The sequence below is a fragment of the Heteronotia binoei genome, chromosome 6, assembly GCF_032191835.1.
Source record: "Heteronotia binoei isolate CCM8104 ecotype False Entrance Well chromosome 6, APGP_CSIRO_Hbin_v1, whole genome shotgun sequence".
Lineage (NCBI taxonomy): Eukaryota > Metazoa > Chordata > Lepidosauria > Squamata > Gekkonidae > Heteronotia > Heteronotia binoei.
In genome coordinates this window covers 78083446-78102365 of record NC_083228.1, presented here as the reverse complement: position 1 = coordinate 78102365, position 18920 = coordinate 78083446, and the positions used below count along the sequence as shown (strand labels likewise).

At 44.5% G+C, this 18920-nt stretch overlaps 1 protein-coding gene across 2 annotated transcripts in view; it reads left to right on the top strand.

The window, feature by feature from the left end:
• SLIT1 (slit guidance ligand 1) overlaps positions 1–18920 on the top strand; it is a 163620-nt gene that overhangs the window by 124765 nt on the left and 19935 nt on the right. For both annotated transcript variants that reach the window (XM_060241859.1, XM_060241860.1), the window contains exons 5-17: positions 3760–3831; positions 4169–4240; positions 5099–5170; positions 5665–5828; positions 6914–7061; positions 10735–10806; positions 12008–12079; positions 12709–12780; positions 14171–14314; positions 14763–14926; positions 16143–16166; positions 16990–17134; positions 18733–18807. In XM_060241859.1, the coding sequence (XP_060097842.1) occupies positions 3760–3831; positions 4169–4240; positions 5099–5170; positions 5665–5828; positions 6914–7061; positions 10735–10806; positions 12008–12079; positions 12709–12780; positions 14171–14314; positions 14763–14926; positions 16143–16166; positions 16990–17134; positions 18733–18807 (1296 nt within the window). The remainder of the gene's footprint in view (positions 1–3759; positions 3832–4168; positions 4241–5098; positions 5171–5664; positions 5829–6913; positions 7062–10734; positions 10807–12007; positions 12080–12708; positions 12781–14170; positions 14315–14762; positions 14927–16142; positions 16167–16989; positions 17135–18732; positions 18808–18920) is intronic.

Sequence of the window (18920 nt, the reverse complement as noted above, 5' to 3'; positions counted from 1 at the left end):
AGAAGAGCTGATCAGCTGCAACTTTAAAAAGTGTTAATTTTAAATAGCAACTATTCCAAAATTTGAAATACTTTATTTCTGCGGATGAATTTTGAAGGCCTGTTTTAAAATGCCACAAAATGTGGACAGGGTTTCTAGAACCCTCAGCCCTCTGTTTAGATTTTAAAGCAAGCTGTGCTTAGATGTTTTTATGAGGGTGTGATAGATTTATAGACAATTTTTGAGTACTTCATGGGGGGGAAACACTGGCATGGTGTAACATCCCTTTTTCAAGTCAAGAGTTTGATCCTTATTACCAGGAGTCCTTGAGCAGTTAATCTGAAATTTTAGCCAGTGAATTCCAAATGTGCCTTATGGATTTCTTGGGGGGTTGTGCAAAACTGATAAGAGGATCTGCTCTTTCATGAGACCCAGGAAAATGCAGTTTAAGGAGGAATTAATTCCAAGAGGTCCAGCAGTCACAATGGGATCTCACCCCCTGCAGCCACTATGGGACCTCACTTCTGCTTCCCTAGAAATGCAGTTTTTCTTAGGGCAGACGCAAGTGGGTGGCAGTGTTGGTGATACAAGCACCTGTCAGTAACCAGTTATGAGAAATCACCAGTATGATGATGGTGGTCATGGTGGAAATCTGGAATAAATAATAAAACCAGATTTTTAAAATGAGTACTGAATGCACATTTAGATTGATGGGTGCATTCCCTGAAGATCAAGTAAAACAGCACCACTTACTGGACGGAGCATATATTGCCCTTGTGTTGCGATACAGTTGTTAGGAACATATTGTTATCTTCGTTTCCAGAGATCTCTGGGCTTGTTTTGATCAGCCTCCACATGGTCATGTTATCAGTAACTGGATCTCCATGCTGCTCCCCTGCATCTATCACAGTGCCTACCTCAAATACATTTAGCCAACCAAAGGTCACTATCATTAAGGTGTTCTGTTTTGTGCTTTAGTTGCTTACTGTTACGTGATATTGATGATTTCACGTGTATGGAGTGGCATCCTAAGATCAACCACCAGATGTGCAGTTTCAGCATTAGTATGACTGTATAGCTATGAAACTCCTTGTGCATATTTTTGCTGCTTACAGTATAAGGCAGCAAAGCAGTGTGAGGAAGCCATCCCTATCATGTTTCCCAGTGGGGATCTTTTTTTCCCTATGTTGGACTGTCTCATGCAGTTACTCCCCTTTTAAGCCAAAATATAAACACTCATTTTTCATCTGAAATTATGAGCACTGCACAAAATGATTCACAATGTTACTTGTATAAATTATTAGAGACTGTGGTCTGTACTATTGTGTATAATGTTCTGTAAGTAGGATCCTACTAAGCCATTTTGCATCATTTAATGTGTTGTGTGAATAAGTGTGCTCTGCTTCAGTTCTGGTTTTTTGAAAATTCTGGTTGGTTCTACAACTCAGATCCTGTTTCATTGTTTACCGATGCCCCATCCTGTTGATTGTAGTGACTCACTCTGAGTAATTTGCCTTGAGTCCGAGTGGGAACAGTGGACCATAAACAATATATTTAAAATAAAATAAATTATTTTCAGGTCTGTTTTCAGTGCTTTGGGATCTCCATGTTTAATTATCTTCTGACTTTGTAGGACTGAATAGCCTTTAAAATCCTGGAAACCTGCCCAGGAGTAGTAAGAAGCTATCATATTCTTGTGTCCCATTCTGTATATGGACCTTTAAAAAGGGATGTGTTGAACAATTTTTATTTTACTTGCTTATCAGCTGACTAGATACCATTCGTGCTATGTTCTTAAACTAAAGTTAGAGACAAAGTATTTCTGTTCTAGGTTTCTAGAGCTTGATTGTGGCCAGAAATATACATTTGATGACAGGCCAGAACTGGGTCCCCAGATTAAGAACATAAGAGAAGCCATGTTGGATCAGGCCAATGGCCGGCCCATCCAGTCCAACACTCTGTATCACACAGTGGCCAAAAAATACACACACACACCCCACACACACACACATACACTGTGGCTAATAGCCACTGATGGACCTCTGCTCCATATTTTTATCCAATCCCCTCTTGAAGCTGGCTATGCTTGTAGCCACCACCACCTCCTGTGGCAGTGAATTCCACATGTTAATCACCCTTTGGGTGAAGTACTTCCTTTTATCCATTTTAACCTGACTCCTCAGCAATTTCATGGAATGCCCACGAGTTCTTGTATTGTGAGAAAGGGAGAAAAGGACTTATTTCTCTACTTTCTCCATCCCATGCATAATCTTGTAAACCTCTATCATGTCACCCCGCAGTTGACATTTCTCCAAGCTAAAGAGCCCCAGGCGTTTTAACCTTTCTTCATAGGGAAAGTGTTCCAAACCTTTAATCATTCTAGTTGCCCTTTTCTGGACTTTTTCCAATGCTATAATATCCTTTTTGAGGTGCGGTGAGCCGGTGACCAGAATTGCTCACAGTACTCCTAATGAGACCACACCATCGATTTATACAGGGGCATTATGATACTGGTTGATTTGTTTTCAGTTCCCTTTCTAATAATTCCCAGCATGGCATTGGCCTTTTTTTATTGCAATCACACACTGTCTTGACATTTTCAGTGAGTTATCTACCACGACCCCTCCTCTTCTCCAGGATGAACATTCCCAAGTCCCTCAGCCTTTTCTCATAGGGCTTGGTCTCCAGGCCCCTGATCATCCTGGTTGCTCTCCTCTGTACCTGCTCCATTCTGTCCACATCCTTCTTGAAGTGAGGCCTCCAGAACAGCGCACAGTACTCTAGGAGTGGCCTGAGCAATGCAATATATAGCAGGACTATGATGACCTCTTCCAGTTTGGATGTTATACCTCTGTTGATACACCCCAAGATTGTGTTAGTCTTTTTTGTCACCGCATTGCACTGGCTGCTCATATTTAACTTATGGTCCCGTCATACCCCAAGATCTTGTTCACACACACTGCTACCGAGAAGTGTATCCCTCATTCATTATGTGTGTTCTTCATTTTTGTTTTCCATATGTAGAACTCAGTACTTATCCTTGTTAAATTGCATCTTGTTCACTTCTGCCCACTTTTCTGGCGTGTTCAGATCTTGTTGAATTCTAGCTCTATCTTCTGGTGTGTTCACTGCTCCTTCCAATTTGGTGTCCTCTGCAAATTTAATGAGTAGCCCCTCCAGACCCTCATCCAATACTATCCTTTCAAAGCAGCAGAGGGGTGATGTGGGGTAGAGGAATGGAAGGAAGATGCTTCAGAAAACTGAACATTTTCTCAGTGGATGGTGATACAGCTTGAAGGGGTGCTGGAAACTCATTAAGGAAGACTTTTTAGTAATGCTTTTTGGCAGCAGAAGTATGTTAGCAGCAGAAAGTGTGAGGAAGTAAACAGGATACCCCCCTGCAGAATGCCCTGGGTGAACTCTGGACAAAGAATTGCTGTTGTGCCTCAAAGGTCTTGGTTAAGAACACAGTGTATGGGAATAAAGGAACAGGTGATACAGGAATCAACAATGGAAAAGCCTCTGCTTCCCCCTGCTGGCTAGGATTAAGCTATACTTCAAGATGTAGGCAGTTTTTCTATTTGTTTTTAAAGGATTGCCATCCTGAAGACTATGGAGCAGTTTGTGTGTGTTTGTATGCATGTACGCTCATGCACATGCATGTAAAACAAATCTAGGGATATGGAGATTTGAATCCTGAACTCCCAGAAGCTAGTTTGATGCTCTAAGCTTTGCACAATACTGCCTGACATCTTCTTCTTTTGAACTTCTCTTCCTCAGAGACCTGAGTGAGAATCTCCTTCAGGCTGTTCCCAGGAAGGCATTTCGTGGAGCAACTGACCTCAAAAATCTGTGAGTGACCAAGCCTAACACACTGCAGTGACAGCAAGGACCAGGAAATCTTGAGATTGTGTCACAAATGCTCACTGATCTCTTAGGGCCAGACCCAAGTGCCTTGTGCAGATGAGGACCCACAAACCTCCTTCTACAACAGCTAACATTAGTAGAATAAAAGCAGTGGGATCATCTCTTGCAAATATTATGCAAGGTTCACAAGCATAATTGCACTCCAAATCATATTCCATGTTACCCTGTCCTTTCAGTGGCTCTTTCAGGCCTGCGATGTTTGTTGGTCTGTGTGGAGCCTCCAAGATATGGGACTGTAGTAATCTTATCTTCTGTCACACAGGCAACTGGACAAGAATCACATCGGTTGCATTGAGGAAGGGGCCTTCCGTGCTCTCCGTGGCCTGGAGGTTCTGTAAGTTTCCCTGGGAGGGTCCTTCTGTGGTCTGAAAGGAGATTCTGTGAACCTGCCTGTCTTATATGTAAAGATTATTTGTGACAGCGCCCAGCTCAAAAAGTGGGAGCATGGTCCACAGTCAAGGTGAGGCTGAGGAAAAATACAGTGTCCTAACATTGTGTGCCTCTTACCTTCCTTGCATCAATCTGTGAACCTTGTCCTGTTCATTACTCTAATCTTGCTCACTGTTCCAACTAATGCAAATGCAGTTTATAAATTGCCCATTGTCTCCAAAGTCAAAAAGATAAAAGCAGTTTTCATGTGGGGTTGTAGATGACTGTGGAAGGAAATGGCAAACCACCCTGTAAAAAAGTCTGCCATGAAAACATTGTGATGCAACATCACCTCAAAGTCAGAAACGACTGGTGCTTGCACAGGGGACTACCTTTTTAGGAGCTCACAGCCCAGTGTTCTTCCTGTGCTTCGGTGAAGGTTGGTCCTGGCCATATTGATTGCCTTGCTCCCAAACATGAGAGGAATAGTAATTGGGAGGAAGTTTTCCAGTGAAGAAATCCCAGAGAAGCATCCTATGGAAGCTTCCCAGCAAGCCTATGAATCAGTATAGCTGCTTCAGGACATGCTTCTCTCATCTCCCCTTGTGATTGGAGTTTTTGTGGAGGTGAGCTTGTGCAAGAGATTTTGAGAGTCATGCTGCTTCCCTTTCCCCTACAGCAGGCTGAAGTTTTATGAATAAGATCTGCTGCCAGTCTGAGAATGTGGCAGTGTGTTTATGGTATATCCATACACGGCAGATGGAAGGGTAATATGTTTGTCTCAGACACTCACTTATGTGCTTCCTCTTCTTCTTTCCTGCAGGACTCTGAACAACAACAACATCAGCACCATCCCCATCTCCAGCTTCAACCATATGCCCAAACTCCGCACCTTGTGAGCACCCGAAGAAGCAACCTAAGGGGTGGAGGGGGTGGAATGAGGCAGAAGGAAAATAGAGTACTTTGTATGTTATGGTGGTCTGGGAGCTATCAGGAGACTCTGTTGGCAACTGTCTGAGGCATGTTCTGACCTGCTTGGCCTGCTTTTTGGACATAAATGTTTTCTTGATGGGGAAGACCCAGCAAAGTGCCAAGGTCCCATGTATGGGGATGTGTGAAGATCTTGTCCAAAAGCAAAAAGAGCAATGCATTTTGTGTATGGGAAGGAAATTTGTGTGTTTGTGTATGGGGGGGGGTCGGGGTGGCATTAGCATTTCATAGGCAGGGATCTGGGTTAAGCAGAATTGCAGCAGGCTAAGTCTCAGGCTAAGTCCAGCGTCTTCTTCTCAGGAAGTCTCTCCTACACCTCTGGCCAGAGTGAGCTGGGGAAGGGGGGAGATGGCAATTGACTTTTACTGCCCTTTTCTTCCTCTTCTTCCCACCCTCTAGCCGCTTGCACTCCAACCAGCTGTTCTGCGATTGCCACTTGGGCTGGCTTTCCCAGTGGCTGCGTCAGCGCCCCACCATTGGACTGTTCACACAGTGCACTAGTCCGGCTTCTCTACGTGGCCTCAATGTTGCAGAGATCCAGAAGAATGAATTCAGCTGCTCAGGTTAGCATCGCACATGAGGGTAGGGGAGATGGGCTGTCCTACTAGCCTCACACAGACCTGTTTCTCAGAACTCAAAATTGCCAGAAATTGGCCCCTTTTATTCCCAGACTCAGCACATCATCACTGGGACCTAAGGGTGAACGATCAAGCCTGCCACAACCAGGAAGTCATTGGTGCTGCCAACACACACATTGTCCCTCTTACTGTGAAAGGTTGATCTCAGCACCTTTCATGGGTCTAACTCTTTCATTTCCTGTTCTCACAACAGGCAGTGACAGTTGCATAACTGTGCATTATGTGCAGCAGAACTTGCTCTCTGGTCTCACAAAAATTGCCTGTGTTTACTCCTTTTGTCCCATTCTGCCTCTTGTATTTCTAGCTGCGTGCAACTATCAAACCTGTGGTGCAGGAATTTGCTTTCTGAAAGCTGCTTCCTCCATGTTCTCAGTGCCCAGTTGTCTCCTTTTCTTGGCCACCATGAATGCCATATGCGCCTCTTCCTTTCTCATGCCAGTTTCTGTACTAACTCTTTCCATCTTGACTTGCACACTCACATTGCCATGTTGTGCTGAGTTTCTCTAGTCTAAGACCACTGAAAGCAACCAGCATACATTGGAGTAAATTGGAACAATATTGTTTTATCAGTCTGCTATCTTTACTGATTTGAATAATTAAATTTTAATCTGCTAGAATTTATCTGCACAAGTGTTTGTGCCCCCATTTTGAAAAAAAAAAGTTGTGACTGAGACAAGTGAAGGTTTTAACACAAAGTTACTAAGAAATGTGACCAAAACCTGCTTTTCTTCTAGCCAGAATAGCTTTAATTGTCTCGCACACATATACACACCCTTTATGACTGACATTCATATCATAGTAGGCCAGATCTTTCTAAGACATATGAACTAGTCATAGACCAAAGAGTGGTAAAGACCACAAAAGGGAGGCAAAACATTCCTAGCAATACAGTGTCCCACAAGCAAAAAGTAGGTGGCCAGTTAGTGATGCTTTTGCAGTGTCAATGACAGAGATTGGTCATACTCAAAAGGTTATTGCTAAATTTCTGCAATGCTCCTCCTTCTCTTCAGGTCAGAATGACGCAGCGAGGGCCCAAATCTGCAGTTTTTCATCTGGTTCCTGCCCTGCCATGTGTACCTGCAGCAATGGCATTGTGGATTGTCGTGGCAAGGGCTTGACTGCCATCCCAGCCAATTTGCCTGAGACCATGACAGAGATGTGAGTAGAAAATAGCATGCGGGGTGGGGAGGGGGGGGAGAAGAATGCATGAACAGAGCACAAGGAACCTTCCTAACAGAGTCTGCTCTGCATTAATATTTTGTCTCCATTCTCTGGTGCTGATCTGGAACAGAGATGCTACTAATTGTGCCCTAGGACCATCCTGGAGCAACTGTAATCCCCTGGCAGAAATGACTGAAGGTCCCCTTCCAGTTTCCTCAGTGGCTACAAGGCACTGTTTAGATCAGTAATTTATCATAACAGGGATGGGGAGGAAAGAAGAATGTACTGTCATCACAACTGACTCATGGCAACCCCTTCCACAGGGCGTTTTAGGCATGAAAGGAACCCAGGTGGTCGACTGTTGCTTTAATGGTCTTCTTAATTAATTAATTTATTTATTTGTTCGATTTATATCCCGTCCTACCCCACCAAGGCGGGCTCAGGGCGGCTTACAATACAAAATGCTAACAATAAATCAGTTTAAAATACATTAATAATTATACAATAAAATACATAAAAATACATAAAACTCACATCAATATACTATGCTACCTCTTCCTTAAATCAATTCTTCAAGTATTCCAGTGTTCAATATTCTGATGTTCATAAATTTAAATATTCAGGCATCCCGATATCAATCAGTTGTATGCCAACCGGAAGAGGGCTGTTTTACAGGCCCTGCGGAACTGTTCAAGGCTCCGCAGGGCCCTCACCTCCTCCGGGAGCTGGTTCCACCAACAGGGGGCTGCAATCGAAAAGGCCCTGTCTCTGGTCGCTTTCAGATGGGCCTCCTTTGGCCCAGGGATTATAAGGAGGTTCTGAGACCCTGATCTCAGCACTCTCTGGGGAACATATGGGGAGAGACGGTCCCTAAGGTAGTTAGGTCCCAGGCCATAAAGGGCTTTAAAGGTCATAACCAGCACCTTGTACCAAACTCGGTATGTTATCGGCAGCCAATACAGTCCCCGGAGCCCCAGCTGAATGAGCTCCCGTCTAGGGAGCCCTAACAACAGCCGGGCAGTGGCATTCTGCAGTAGCTGCAACTTCTGGGTTCGGCACAGGGGCAGCCCCATGTAGAGGGCATTGCAGTAGTCCAGCCTCGAGGTGACCGTTGCATGGATCACTGTTGCCAGATTGCCGTTCTCCAGGAAAGGGGCCAACTGCCTTGCCCGCCTAAGATGAAAAAATGCGGACTTTAATGGTCTCCTGACTGTGGCTGACCCTGCTTGTTCTTCCCAAGCCATTACAATCTCAGGCCAAACTGGGCTGAGAGACAGTTTGGTTTAGTGGTTAAGAGCAACAGACTCTAATCTGGAGAATCGGGTTTGATTCCTCACTCCTTCACTTGCAGCTGTTGGTGTAACCTTGGGTCAGTCACAGTTCTTGAAAGAGCAGTTCTCGAAAAAACTCCCTCAACCCCACCTACCTCACAAGCATTGTTCCCTCTAAGCTGAGTTAGTGTGAGCTAGCTCACAATTTTTTAGCCTCCAGCTCACACATTTTTGTCTCAGCTCTAGAAAAATGGCCCTAGAGCAAACTAATGTATGCAGTAGCTCACAACTTTAATGCCAGTAGTTCACAAAATAGAATTTTTGCTCACAAGACTTTACTGCTTAGAGGGAACATTGCTCACAAGGTGTCTGCTGTGAGAAGAGGAAGGGAAGGAGATTGTACGCTGCTCTGAGGCTCTGAGTGAAGGGCAGGGCATAAATTCAATCTCTCCTCTTCTAATCAAGCTGCTGCAGAGAGGGAAGCAGATTTTTAAGACTAGCATTGGGCCTGCTTTCCTGAATCCAGAACTGGACTCTCCCTCTCTCTCTCTGTCTGTCTGTCTATCTATCTATCTATCCCTCTCTCTCTCGCTCTCTGTCTATCTATCTATCCCCCTCTCTCTCGCTCTCTGTCTATCTGTCTGTCTGTCTGTCTATCCCTCTCTCTCCCTCTGTCTGTCTGTCTGTCTGTCTGTCTGTCTGTCTGTCTGTCTGTCTATCTATCTATCTATCTATCTATCTATCTATCTATCTATCTATCTATCTATCTATCTATCTATCTATCTATCCCCCTCTCTCTCGCTCTCTGTCTGTCTGTCTGTCTATCCCTCTCTCTACCTCTCTCTCTGTGTCAATCTATCTGTCTATCTCTGTCTCTCTAACCTAGGCTGACCCTGCTTAGCTTCTGAGATCTGATGAGATCAGTCTAGCCTAGGCTATTCAGCCTAAGTGGATGGCCGAGGTTGGACCATCTCAGAAGCTGAGCAAGGTCAGCTCTTGTTGCTACTTGGATGGGAGACCACAAGGAAGTCTGGGATTATGACACAAAGGCAGGCAGTGGCAAACCACCTCTGAATGTCTCTTGCCTTGAAAACCCTATGAGGTTGCCATAAGTCAGCTACAACTTGATGGCACTTTCCACCACCACATACATATTGAATATCTTGACAAATCCCTCATATGCAAAAGGTGGAGTATTTAAGTTGCAGGGTGCTTCATGTACTGTTCACGCTGCCATTTTCCCCACAGTGTGGTGAATTTTGCAGTTGCAGTATGGTGTGACCACCGTATTTTAAACCAGAAACCTTTAGCATGGCAAAATCTTGATGGCCGCAAAGTCAACAATATTTTGGATCCCCTGCCATACCTTTCAGCAACTTTAGAATATGCCTTTGGTATCCCATATGGAGGAAGCTCAAATACTTTGGCCACCAAATGAGAAGGGAGCACTCCCTGGAGAAGACCCTGATGCTGGGAAAGACAGAAGGCAAAAGAAGGGGTCGGCAAAAGATGAGATGGCTGGACAGCATTACTGATGTAACTAACAGAAAATTGAGCAGACTTCGGAGGGTGGTGGAAGACAGGAGGGCCTGGCGTGACTTTGTCCATGGGGTCGCAAAGAGTTGGGCTCGACTGTGCAACTGAACAACAACAATCCCATATGGAGAGTAGCTACAGAGGTCACTATGTGTTTATCTAAACTGGCCCCTTAATTCTGTTGATTTCAAGCCAATAGATCTGGTACATATATTCAGACAGCATCCCCATGGAGGAAGTTTTAAACTGCTTCTCATGATGCCTGCCTCCGTGCAAGAAAGTGCTTATGCAGAATAGCTCAACCTACTGACTGAGAGATTTTCTCCATGCCACTGCAAATTGAAGGGTTGTGGTGAAGTGGCGAAAAATGCCTAATCCACTCTGTGGGTATATAGACAGCAGCATCCATACACACTGGTCCTAAATCAACTTGAATCCAGTTCTGATGTTGAGTTAATTCACACGCCCAAATTGAAATGTTAGAGATGTGGGCTGAATAAGTCAGTGTAAAGATCTGCCCATGGTGAGGCAGTTTGATGTCTGTCATGTGATTAGCACCATGTGCCCAGCTTGCAACTGAAAGTGTGTTATGCTGAGCTATGTGGTTGCTTCATCAATTTTGTGTTACCGATAGGCCTGTAATTAGTCTGCAAATTTAGGCTGAGGATAAATTGTATGCTGTCTTAGTTTAGTTGAAGAATGGGATGCAGTGAGCTCTTCAGGGACAAGGATCTATCCCTTCTTCTTTGGAGTTGTTCCCGCCCTGCTCTCTGCAGCATCCCTCTCCAAAGAGGCTGGATTTCAACCATTCCTACAGGCATGCCCCAGTAGATTTTATCACTTGTGCTCTGTTTCCCATGCAGACGCTTGGAGTTGAACGGTATCAAGTCCATCCCTCCTGGAGCCTTCTCATCATACAAGAAGCTTCGCAGGATGTGAGTGTCTGCATGTAGATTATATCCAGCCTGTCCTGCCCCTTCAGTCCCAGCTTTCATTCCTCTGGCCTCATCCCCATGCTGCTGGGAGCAAGGAAGATGGGTCTTTGGAGAGACTGGAGAGTAGAGTTGGATGGGTTCTAGGATCTTAGTTCTTTTTTAAAGTTCATGTTCCACCAATATGTACACAGAGACTGGGAGCGAAAAGGGCCTACCCCCAACCCTTCCTTGCCCCACACCTTACCCACCCTGAGCCCCCAAAGGAAGGAAGGAGAGAGGATAAGGCAGTCTGCCTGCCCTTGCCCCACCTCCCCAATCACTAGGTACTACCTCCATTGCCAGGCACAGGGATTGGGCACAGTCTTCCCACTCAGCAGAGCTCAAGTGGGCCAGATGCAGCCCTTGTGCCACAGGGCTGGCCTAGCCTGGGAGGGGGTCATCAGCCTACCAGTGGTATCTGACTGCTCATAATGGCAAATCCATCCCTGCCAATACAGATATCTTCTGAACAGGAAGGAAAACTGCCTTCCCAGTCACATGAATATATTGCTACCATTTTCCATAAGTATATCTGGATCAATGCTGATTTCCAGCTCTAAATAAGAAGGGTGAAGCTCATTAGAGTAAAGGTATGGTTGTTCAGTGAAAGAAATTGCCAGCTTGTTATGGTTTAAAGCAAGCTGTGGTGATCCCTCTTCTACCCTGGCTGCCATTTGAAAAATCTGCAATAGCACACATCTCATTCATGAGCCTGATTTTAGGCATTCTTTCCTCAGAGCTATTCCATCTGTCATTTTTCAAACAAGTTCCTGTGCTAGAAAAACTCCCAAGAATGCTATCCTGAGATTCCTTACTCCTACCACCATGCCTTTTTAGCCCATGGTATCACTTTACTTTAGTTTTAGGATAAACCACGAATAAGGGCAGATCTCACATGCCCTGTGGATAAAAACAAAGGGGAAGAGCATAACTAGAAAGTGGGGTTGGTGTATTGCAAAGTATTCTCTGGAAAGCAGTGGGGTGTTTCCCCAGATGTGACCTACCTCCATCCTGGTATGAATTTGGACTGGAGCTTTCATTAGGCTCTATGAAGTACACAAAGCAGAATCTAGCACTTCAAGGGGAGAGAAGGGTTATGTAGGTGTGTCGCTTGTTACTGCCCACAATCTCTTCATCAGTGCTGACTGCTTTTGCCTTTCAGAGACCTGAGCAACAACCAGATCTCAGAGATAGCACCTGATGCCTTCCAAGGCCTGCGGTCACTCAACTCTCTGTGAGTAGCCCCACTGGGAGACAGCTTAGTTTCACTACTCTCAGAGCAGGGAAATGAAATTTCACTTGCATGCTGTATCAGAGTGTTCTCCTTTTTCAGTTTTCATTCCTGTAGTCCCATGACTCAGTCACTATTCACTGTGTCTGTGCTGCATCAGTGGATATCAGAAGCCTTGTCCAGGTTCTCTCTCTCCCCCCCCCCCCCGAACTTAGGCAGGTATCTATTGGAGATGCAGCCTTCTCTATGATTGCTCTCCACGTATGGATCTCCATCCATAAAGACATTTGCTTGGTGCCATAGTTAACTTCTTTCAGGCATCAGAAGAAATCTCTTCTGTTCACCCAAGTCTTTGGGGATGAAGTCTCTTTGTTCTTTTTGCTTAGCATATATGAATTGGGCCTTAGTTTCAAAAGCTTAAATCCCCAGTCCCAATACCATAAGCAAACTGGTGCATTGAAGTTTCATTCTCCCACGAGTTGGGTGCCTGTGGCGTATGCCAGCTCTGCTTGTAGAGTGACCTAGGAATAGCTGTTGAACTGCATCCTTTTTTGCCAGCACACAATAGGAAAATCAAGGCTAAACATCAAGAGATTTTCCTAACCCAAGGCCTGATATTATTTCTTTTGCAGAGTCCTGTATGGGAACAAGATCACAGAGCTGCCCAAAGGGGTGTTCGGGGGACTGTATGCACTGCAATTACTGTAAGCACATGTGGGAAGGCTAGCTAGAAGGCTGCGTGGTCATGTGCATGGTGGGGGTTGTGGTAATGTGGTAACTTTGCACTAGTTCTCAGAGCAGCCCAGAACTGCATGTGTGCCCGTCTGAGAACTTTTAGCAGCACTATAAGCACCTGCCTCTTGGTGCTTCTTCATTCTGTACAACCTACTGCTTCCGCTGTATATAAGTTCATCTCCTACATAGCCTGCCTTGCTTCAGATTGCATCTTTTTGCCCCACAATGCCCTTTATGGTCTTAATCTCCTCCCCAACATTGGCCCACACTTCCCTCCTTATCTAGCTGCAGCTTTCCCCGCTACTAGCCACACTATCTCAGATGACTGCATAGACAGGTTTTTTGGCCATAAATGAAGGGAAGAAATGGGAATTATGAAGATTCTTCCTCTCAGTCTGCACTTAAAAGTAGGATGTTGTCTGATTCAAATGCCATTCTAGCAGATAAAAAAGAATTTACACACATAATAGTGTAAGAACAGCTGTGTTGGAGCAAACCAGTTTTCCATCTAGTCCAGCATATGCAGAGGCTCACTGGTTCGGAACATGAGAACTCTATTTTAATCACCTTGACCAACAGCCTGTTTTACCTGTCCTCCATGAATTTGTCTAATTCCTTTTAAAGCCAACTAAACCAATAGCCATCTCTACATCCTGTGGCAGTAAACTCCAAAAGGCAATTACTTTTTGAGCTAAGAAGTACTTCCTTTTGCCTGTATTGAATGTACTTCCTTTTGCCTGTATTGAATCTACTGCCCATCTTCACTGGGTGCGTTTGAGTTCCAGTCTTATGGGAGAAAAAAGTTGTCTACTTTCTCAATTTTTGCATAACTGTGTAAACTAGTACCCTGTACCCCTATCCCCTTATTTGTCTGTCCTCTGAACGTAAAAGCCCCAGATTCCTTAGCTTTTCCTTACTGAGAATGTGCTGTAGCCCCTTGATCATGTTGCTTGCCCTTTTCTGCACCTTTTCAAGCACCACTATATCTACCCAGGGTCTCATTTAAGCTGTACTGCTGCACTTGCAATGCTGCTTCCTGTGGATGAACACCTGCCCAAGTTATGGATCTCTGGTATTGCTAAAGTTGTACTCAAAGCAGCTGAGAGCCCAGTTTAAACAAATGCCCGATGAGTGAAAAATCTCATGGCAAGATGCCCTTACCCACCAGCACAAGGTTTTAATCAGGTCTAAGTCTGGATTCTCTTGGTGATTAGTTGGGTGGGTCAGTGGAATCCCCTCCTACTCTGAATGACGACCATGAATGTTTTTCATGTAATATCTGTCTGTCCGTCTGTCTCTCACACACACACACTCACTCACACACACACAATTAGGCTGTAATGTGTTTTTCCACTCCAGGCTTCTGAATGCCAACAAGATTAACTGCATTCGGGCAGATGCCTTTGCTGATCTGCAGAACCTGTCACTGCTTTCACTCTATGACAACAAGATCCAGACCTTGGCTAAGGGCACCTTTGCCACCTTGCGTGCCATCCAGACCCTGTGAGTACTTTCTTCTCTTAAGGTGTGTCCACGGGTGATGGGATTCTGGAGGAAGAAGGTGGGCTTCCGAGTCCTGGGATTCCAAGGAGTAGTCCAGGATCTGGATAGAGGAAAAAGTGTGACTATAAAACTCAGCACACTAAGAGGAAAGTCTAGCTAGATGATCATTTCTCAATTGTGCCATCTCAGTGGGTAGAGAGACCCTCCTGGAAAACTGACACTGGCTCAGGATCATTGCTAGGGCCCCATGTTCTAGCATCCTGGTGGCATTACAAAGGCATTGAGCCAGCAGCATGTACCATCTTAGCAGCTAGATTCAAAATTCTGATGTTAGACTCTAATTTGGCCTCTTACATTAGCCACCAGAGCAACCCCCAGAATCCTGAGTGTGCTTACCTATCCCTGGGCGCATGTGCTAAATGTTTCCTGTTTCTTCTCCTCCCTACAGTCATCTAGCCCAGAACCCCTTTATCTGCGACTGCAACCTGAAGTGGCTGGCAGACTTCTTGAGGGCCAATCCTATTGAGACAAGTGGTGCACGCTGTGCCAGCCCCCGCCGCTTGGCCAACAAACGCATTGGACAGATCAAGAGCAAGAAATTCCGCTGCTCACGTATGACTTAGCTATCAACAGCAGGGTTGCTTTTAGACTGGCGGCTCAGGACAGAAAGATTGGGATTCCTCCCCCATCATAACCCCTGCACCTATTTGTGTGCTTATTCAGAGATTCTATCTCTGGCACCCAAGAAGGATTGAGGAGATGTTCTCCCCAACCCAATTTTATTTCCTTCTTGCCAAGCAAAAAGATTAGTAGTGGTTCTTCACCATCCATAAATTCAGCTTAGTTCTTTTTTCCTTCTTTTCATTTTAAAATATCTCTTTCCTGGACTCTTAGATCGTTTTCGCACTCACCTTAATCAGCAGCGACGACCCTCTTCACCGCGCACGATCTGCGCGGATTTCACACTAATTGCCACGGAGCACCCAGAAGAGCCGGAAAGTCCCGGCGCTTTTGCGGCGCAAACGGAAACTGGTTTTTGGCGGTTTCCGTTTGCGCCACAAAAGCGCCGGGACTTTCCGGCTCTTCTGGGTGCTCCGCGGCAATTAGTGCGAAATCCGCGCAGATCGTGCGCGGTGAAGAGGGTCGTCGCTGCTGATTAAGGTGAGTGCGAAAACGACCTTAGAAAGAATCACCGTATTAATAAACAGTAAGAAATTGATCCAGTATGGATTTGCTGCTTGTACTAGTGCTCTTGTGCAAGAAGTGCAAAAAAAAATGCAGTTGCTGCTTACGTTGTCAAACTTTTTGCATTTCCACTTGTGCAAGATCTTGTGCAACCAATTTGTTACTATAACATAGAGGATGGAAAGCCTTAGATGTTGCTCAAGGGGAACTGTACTAAGTTTGTTTGTGTTTCTACTTGTGCATCACTGGATCCAAGCATAATTCTGCCGCTACCCAAAAAGTGAGGCCAAGCCAGGGAGAGGGGAGAAAGGACTTAACTGAGGTGATGGGATCATCACATTCTGTTCAGTCCTCAACAGAACTGGATATGTTACCATAAAATTATTGACTTATTTGAAAACTGAAAGGCCAAAGATTACACCATTTCCTTTTTAAAACAAAAATGAATACTCATGTCAGAAAGAACTTGCACACTGGTGCAGTATAACTATTTTTCTTCAGATAAACATATTAAGAGTTGATATACCTGCTATAGTTTCTTGGCATGTATACTCAGATATTGAAAAATAATAAGGGGCATGGACTTGGTATCCTAAGTTTAACTATGTTTACATTAATAATGTTTGCATGTTTCTGTTCACAGCCAAAGAGCAGTATTTCATTCCAGGTAAGGGATCAAGACACAGAGGCTGGGTTTGCTAGGACTTATGTGCTAGTTGCATGCATATGTTCATGGTACTCTGCCTCTGATGGCAGAATGGGGTTGTAGGAATGCCCATTATACTGGTTTTGAATGGCTGTATTTTAGCCCAGCAAGATATCGTGCATAACAGAAATCAAACTGGGATTGGTGAGTTTCTCTCTTTGGGATGAACCTTGCCTATTACTGTAGCATCTCTACTTTTCAGATCTGGAATGAAATTCTGTCTGGATTTTTTTTTTTAACTGAGCCTATGAAGGAGAGGTGCCAGGAAGAAATGTTTGAATACTAATGCCTCTGTTTAGACATCTTTGCATCCATAGAAGCTAAAGGGAACTATAGAAGCTGGTCCACTGGATTTTTTTGTTTCTAATTTCCCATCTATGGCAGGATCAGGCAGAGTTATGTGCATGGGGGAACTGATGACCAGAGAGACTGTACAACTTGGGAAGGAGGAATAATGTGATGGAGCAAGGAATGGAATTTGGATTTTTGGAAACTCATTTTAGTCCTTACTCGGTCCCAAGTATCCTGCTCAGGATATAGAAATCTTCAGGACCATTCCCTTCTTCCTGAAGTACCTGTAGATCCCTTACCTTGTTGGAAAGCTGGGCTCCCACATCTGGCAGGGTGAGCATATGAGAGTACTGAGGATTATTTAGACAGGGAGAACCCCCTTTTCCTTCAGGAGTGCATTCTTGTAGCTGCATCTGTCACATCCGCACACATATACATCCATGTATATAGACTAATACATACACTAGCAAGCAGTGTTCTTTCTCCTGGGCAGGTACGGAAGATTACCAGTTGAATAGTGAATGCCACAGTGATGTGGTCTGCCCTCCCAAGTGCCGCTGTGAAGCCAATGTGGTGGAATGTTCCAATCTGAAATTGACGAAGATCCCAGAGCGCCTTCCACAGGCCACAGCTGAGTTGTGAGGCTTTCTCTTTATCTGTGAACTTTATGACCTCCCCTCCCACAAAAACCCTGAACTCCTTTGATATCCCTGTGACTTACACAATTGTGGAAACCAAGTCTGTACTAGTTGTTATTTTAGGGGTACTGATATCCCGAATCAACAGTTTCAATTTGAATTTTTTTTGAAAGGCAAAAAATGTTTAGACTTAGAGTCACTCTTGTAAAGGTTCACTGCATGTTTGCTTGGGATGAGTATATACTGAACAATGAAGAAAAATTTATCACAGTTTTTGCCCTGTTCATGCTTCACAAACAGAAGTTCGTGATGGGTCTGCCATCACACACTTCCCACAGACTTTTAAAGCAGTTTGTGGTGGTTCATGGATAGAGCAGAAAGCACGGGTTTAAAGGGACCGAGTCTCTTTACACTCCTGGTTTCTGTTTCCCAGGAAAGCTGCAAAAACAACTGAGCAGCTGGTAGCACCTCCCTGCCACTCAGCTTTTTTTGTGCTGTCTTCTGCACTCCCTTTAAAGTTTAAAGACTACCTTCAACAGCTTGAGCTGTGGGGAGTGCCTCCCCACCACTCAGCTGTATTTTGGGCTATCTTCTGTGGTCCCTTTAAACATCACTCATTCGCTTTTTGGGCTTTCTGCAAACTCCATTTAAAGGGATTTGCTGTCCCTTTCAATGGGTTTTGTGGGGCCATGAACTATGAACCAGTTCGGTTTGTGAACAAACCTAGTTCAGTTCATGATTTGGTTCAAACCTAGTTCAACTCATAGTTTAGTTCAGCTTTGAATCACAAATCAGACTTCATTTTTCCATTTTGTACCCATGCCTAATGTTTGCTTCCAATTGTGAATTCTGCCGAATTTGAATATAGTTATTTAAGTTGAAAAAGAGTTCAGAAAAAGCTACTTGTTATCCATGGACTCCCCCCCCCCGCATATATTAAATAATTTTAAGAGCAAATGTGCCCCTAGAGACAAAACAAATACAACACCATAGACAATTTTTCACTCTCTTTATCCCTTAGCTCCAGCATTCACTGCCTACTTTATGCATTGTCAAAGCCTAAAACTGCTCTATGCATTTCCTGAACTTGATGTTTTGCAGCTCCCCCTCCTTTTTCCCTTCCCTTTTGTATCTGTCACGTGTAAGTATATGCCTCTCTAGTCTGAAACATCTTGTGTGTCTTACTTATTCTGCGTGCAAGCACTTCACTGAGTACAGTGGAATGACCCTTGTCTTATGCATACTACGAAGACTTTCATACATCCACTTCAAATGTGTACTTTGAGAGAAACTTTGTGGAGGAAAGCATGGGTGTTGAATTGTTTGAAGTGCAATGCAAGTGTTTTTCTGCTGCAGATATACAATTTAGAAAGCTGATGTGTATTGGATTCTTGGCTTCTGGTGATGTGTATTGGCTTCACATTGTACTTTTGCATGCTTTCTTATATAGCAATCGCCTCAGCACAGGGGAGGAAAGGAATGAGTGAAGGGGCCCTTAGAGAATGTTGAGAGAGGCACCTAGAACCCTTGTTTTGCTTTTCTGGCTTTAATTTCATTTCTACTTTTTCAGTGTTTACTTTCCTTTGTTTCTCTTGCAGGCGCCTAAATAATAATGAGATCACAGTGCTGGAAGCTACAGGCATCTTCAAGAAGCTCCCACACTTAAAGAAAATGTGAGTGTGTGTGTGACTGGTAACAGAGAAGACTTCCATCCCATACAAGATCTGGGGGATGTTCCAGGAAAATGAAGGTGGTGGTAGGGATAGGACTTATAGCATGTCTGACT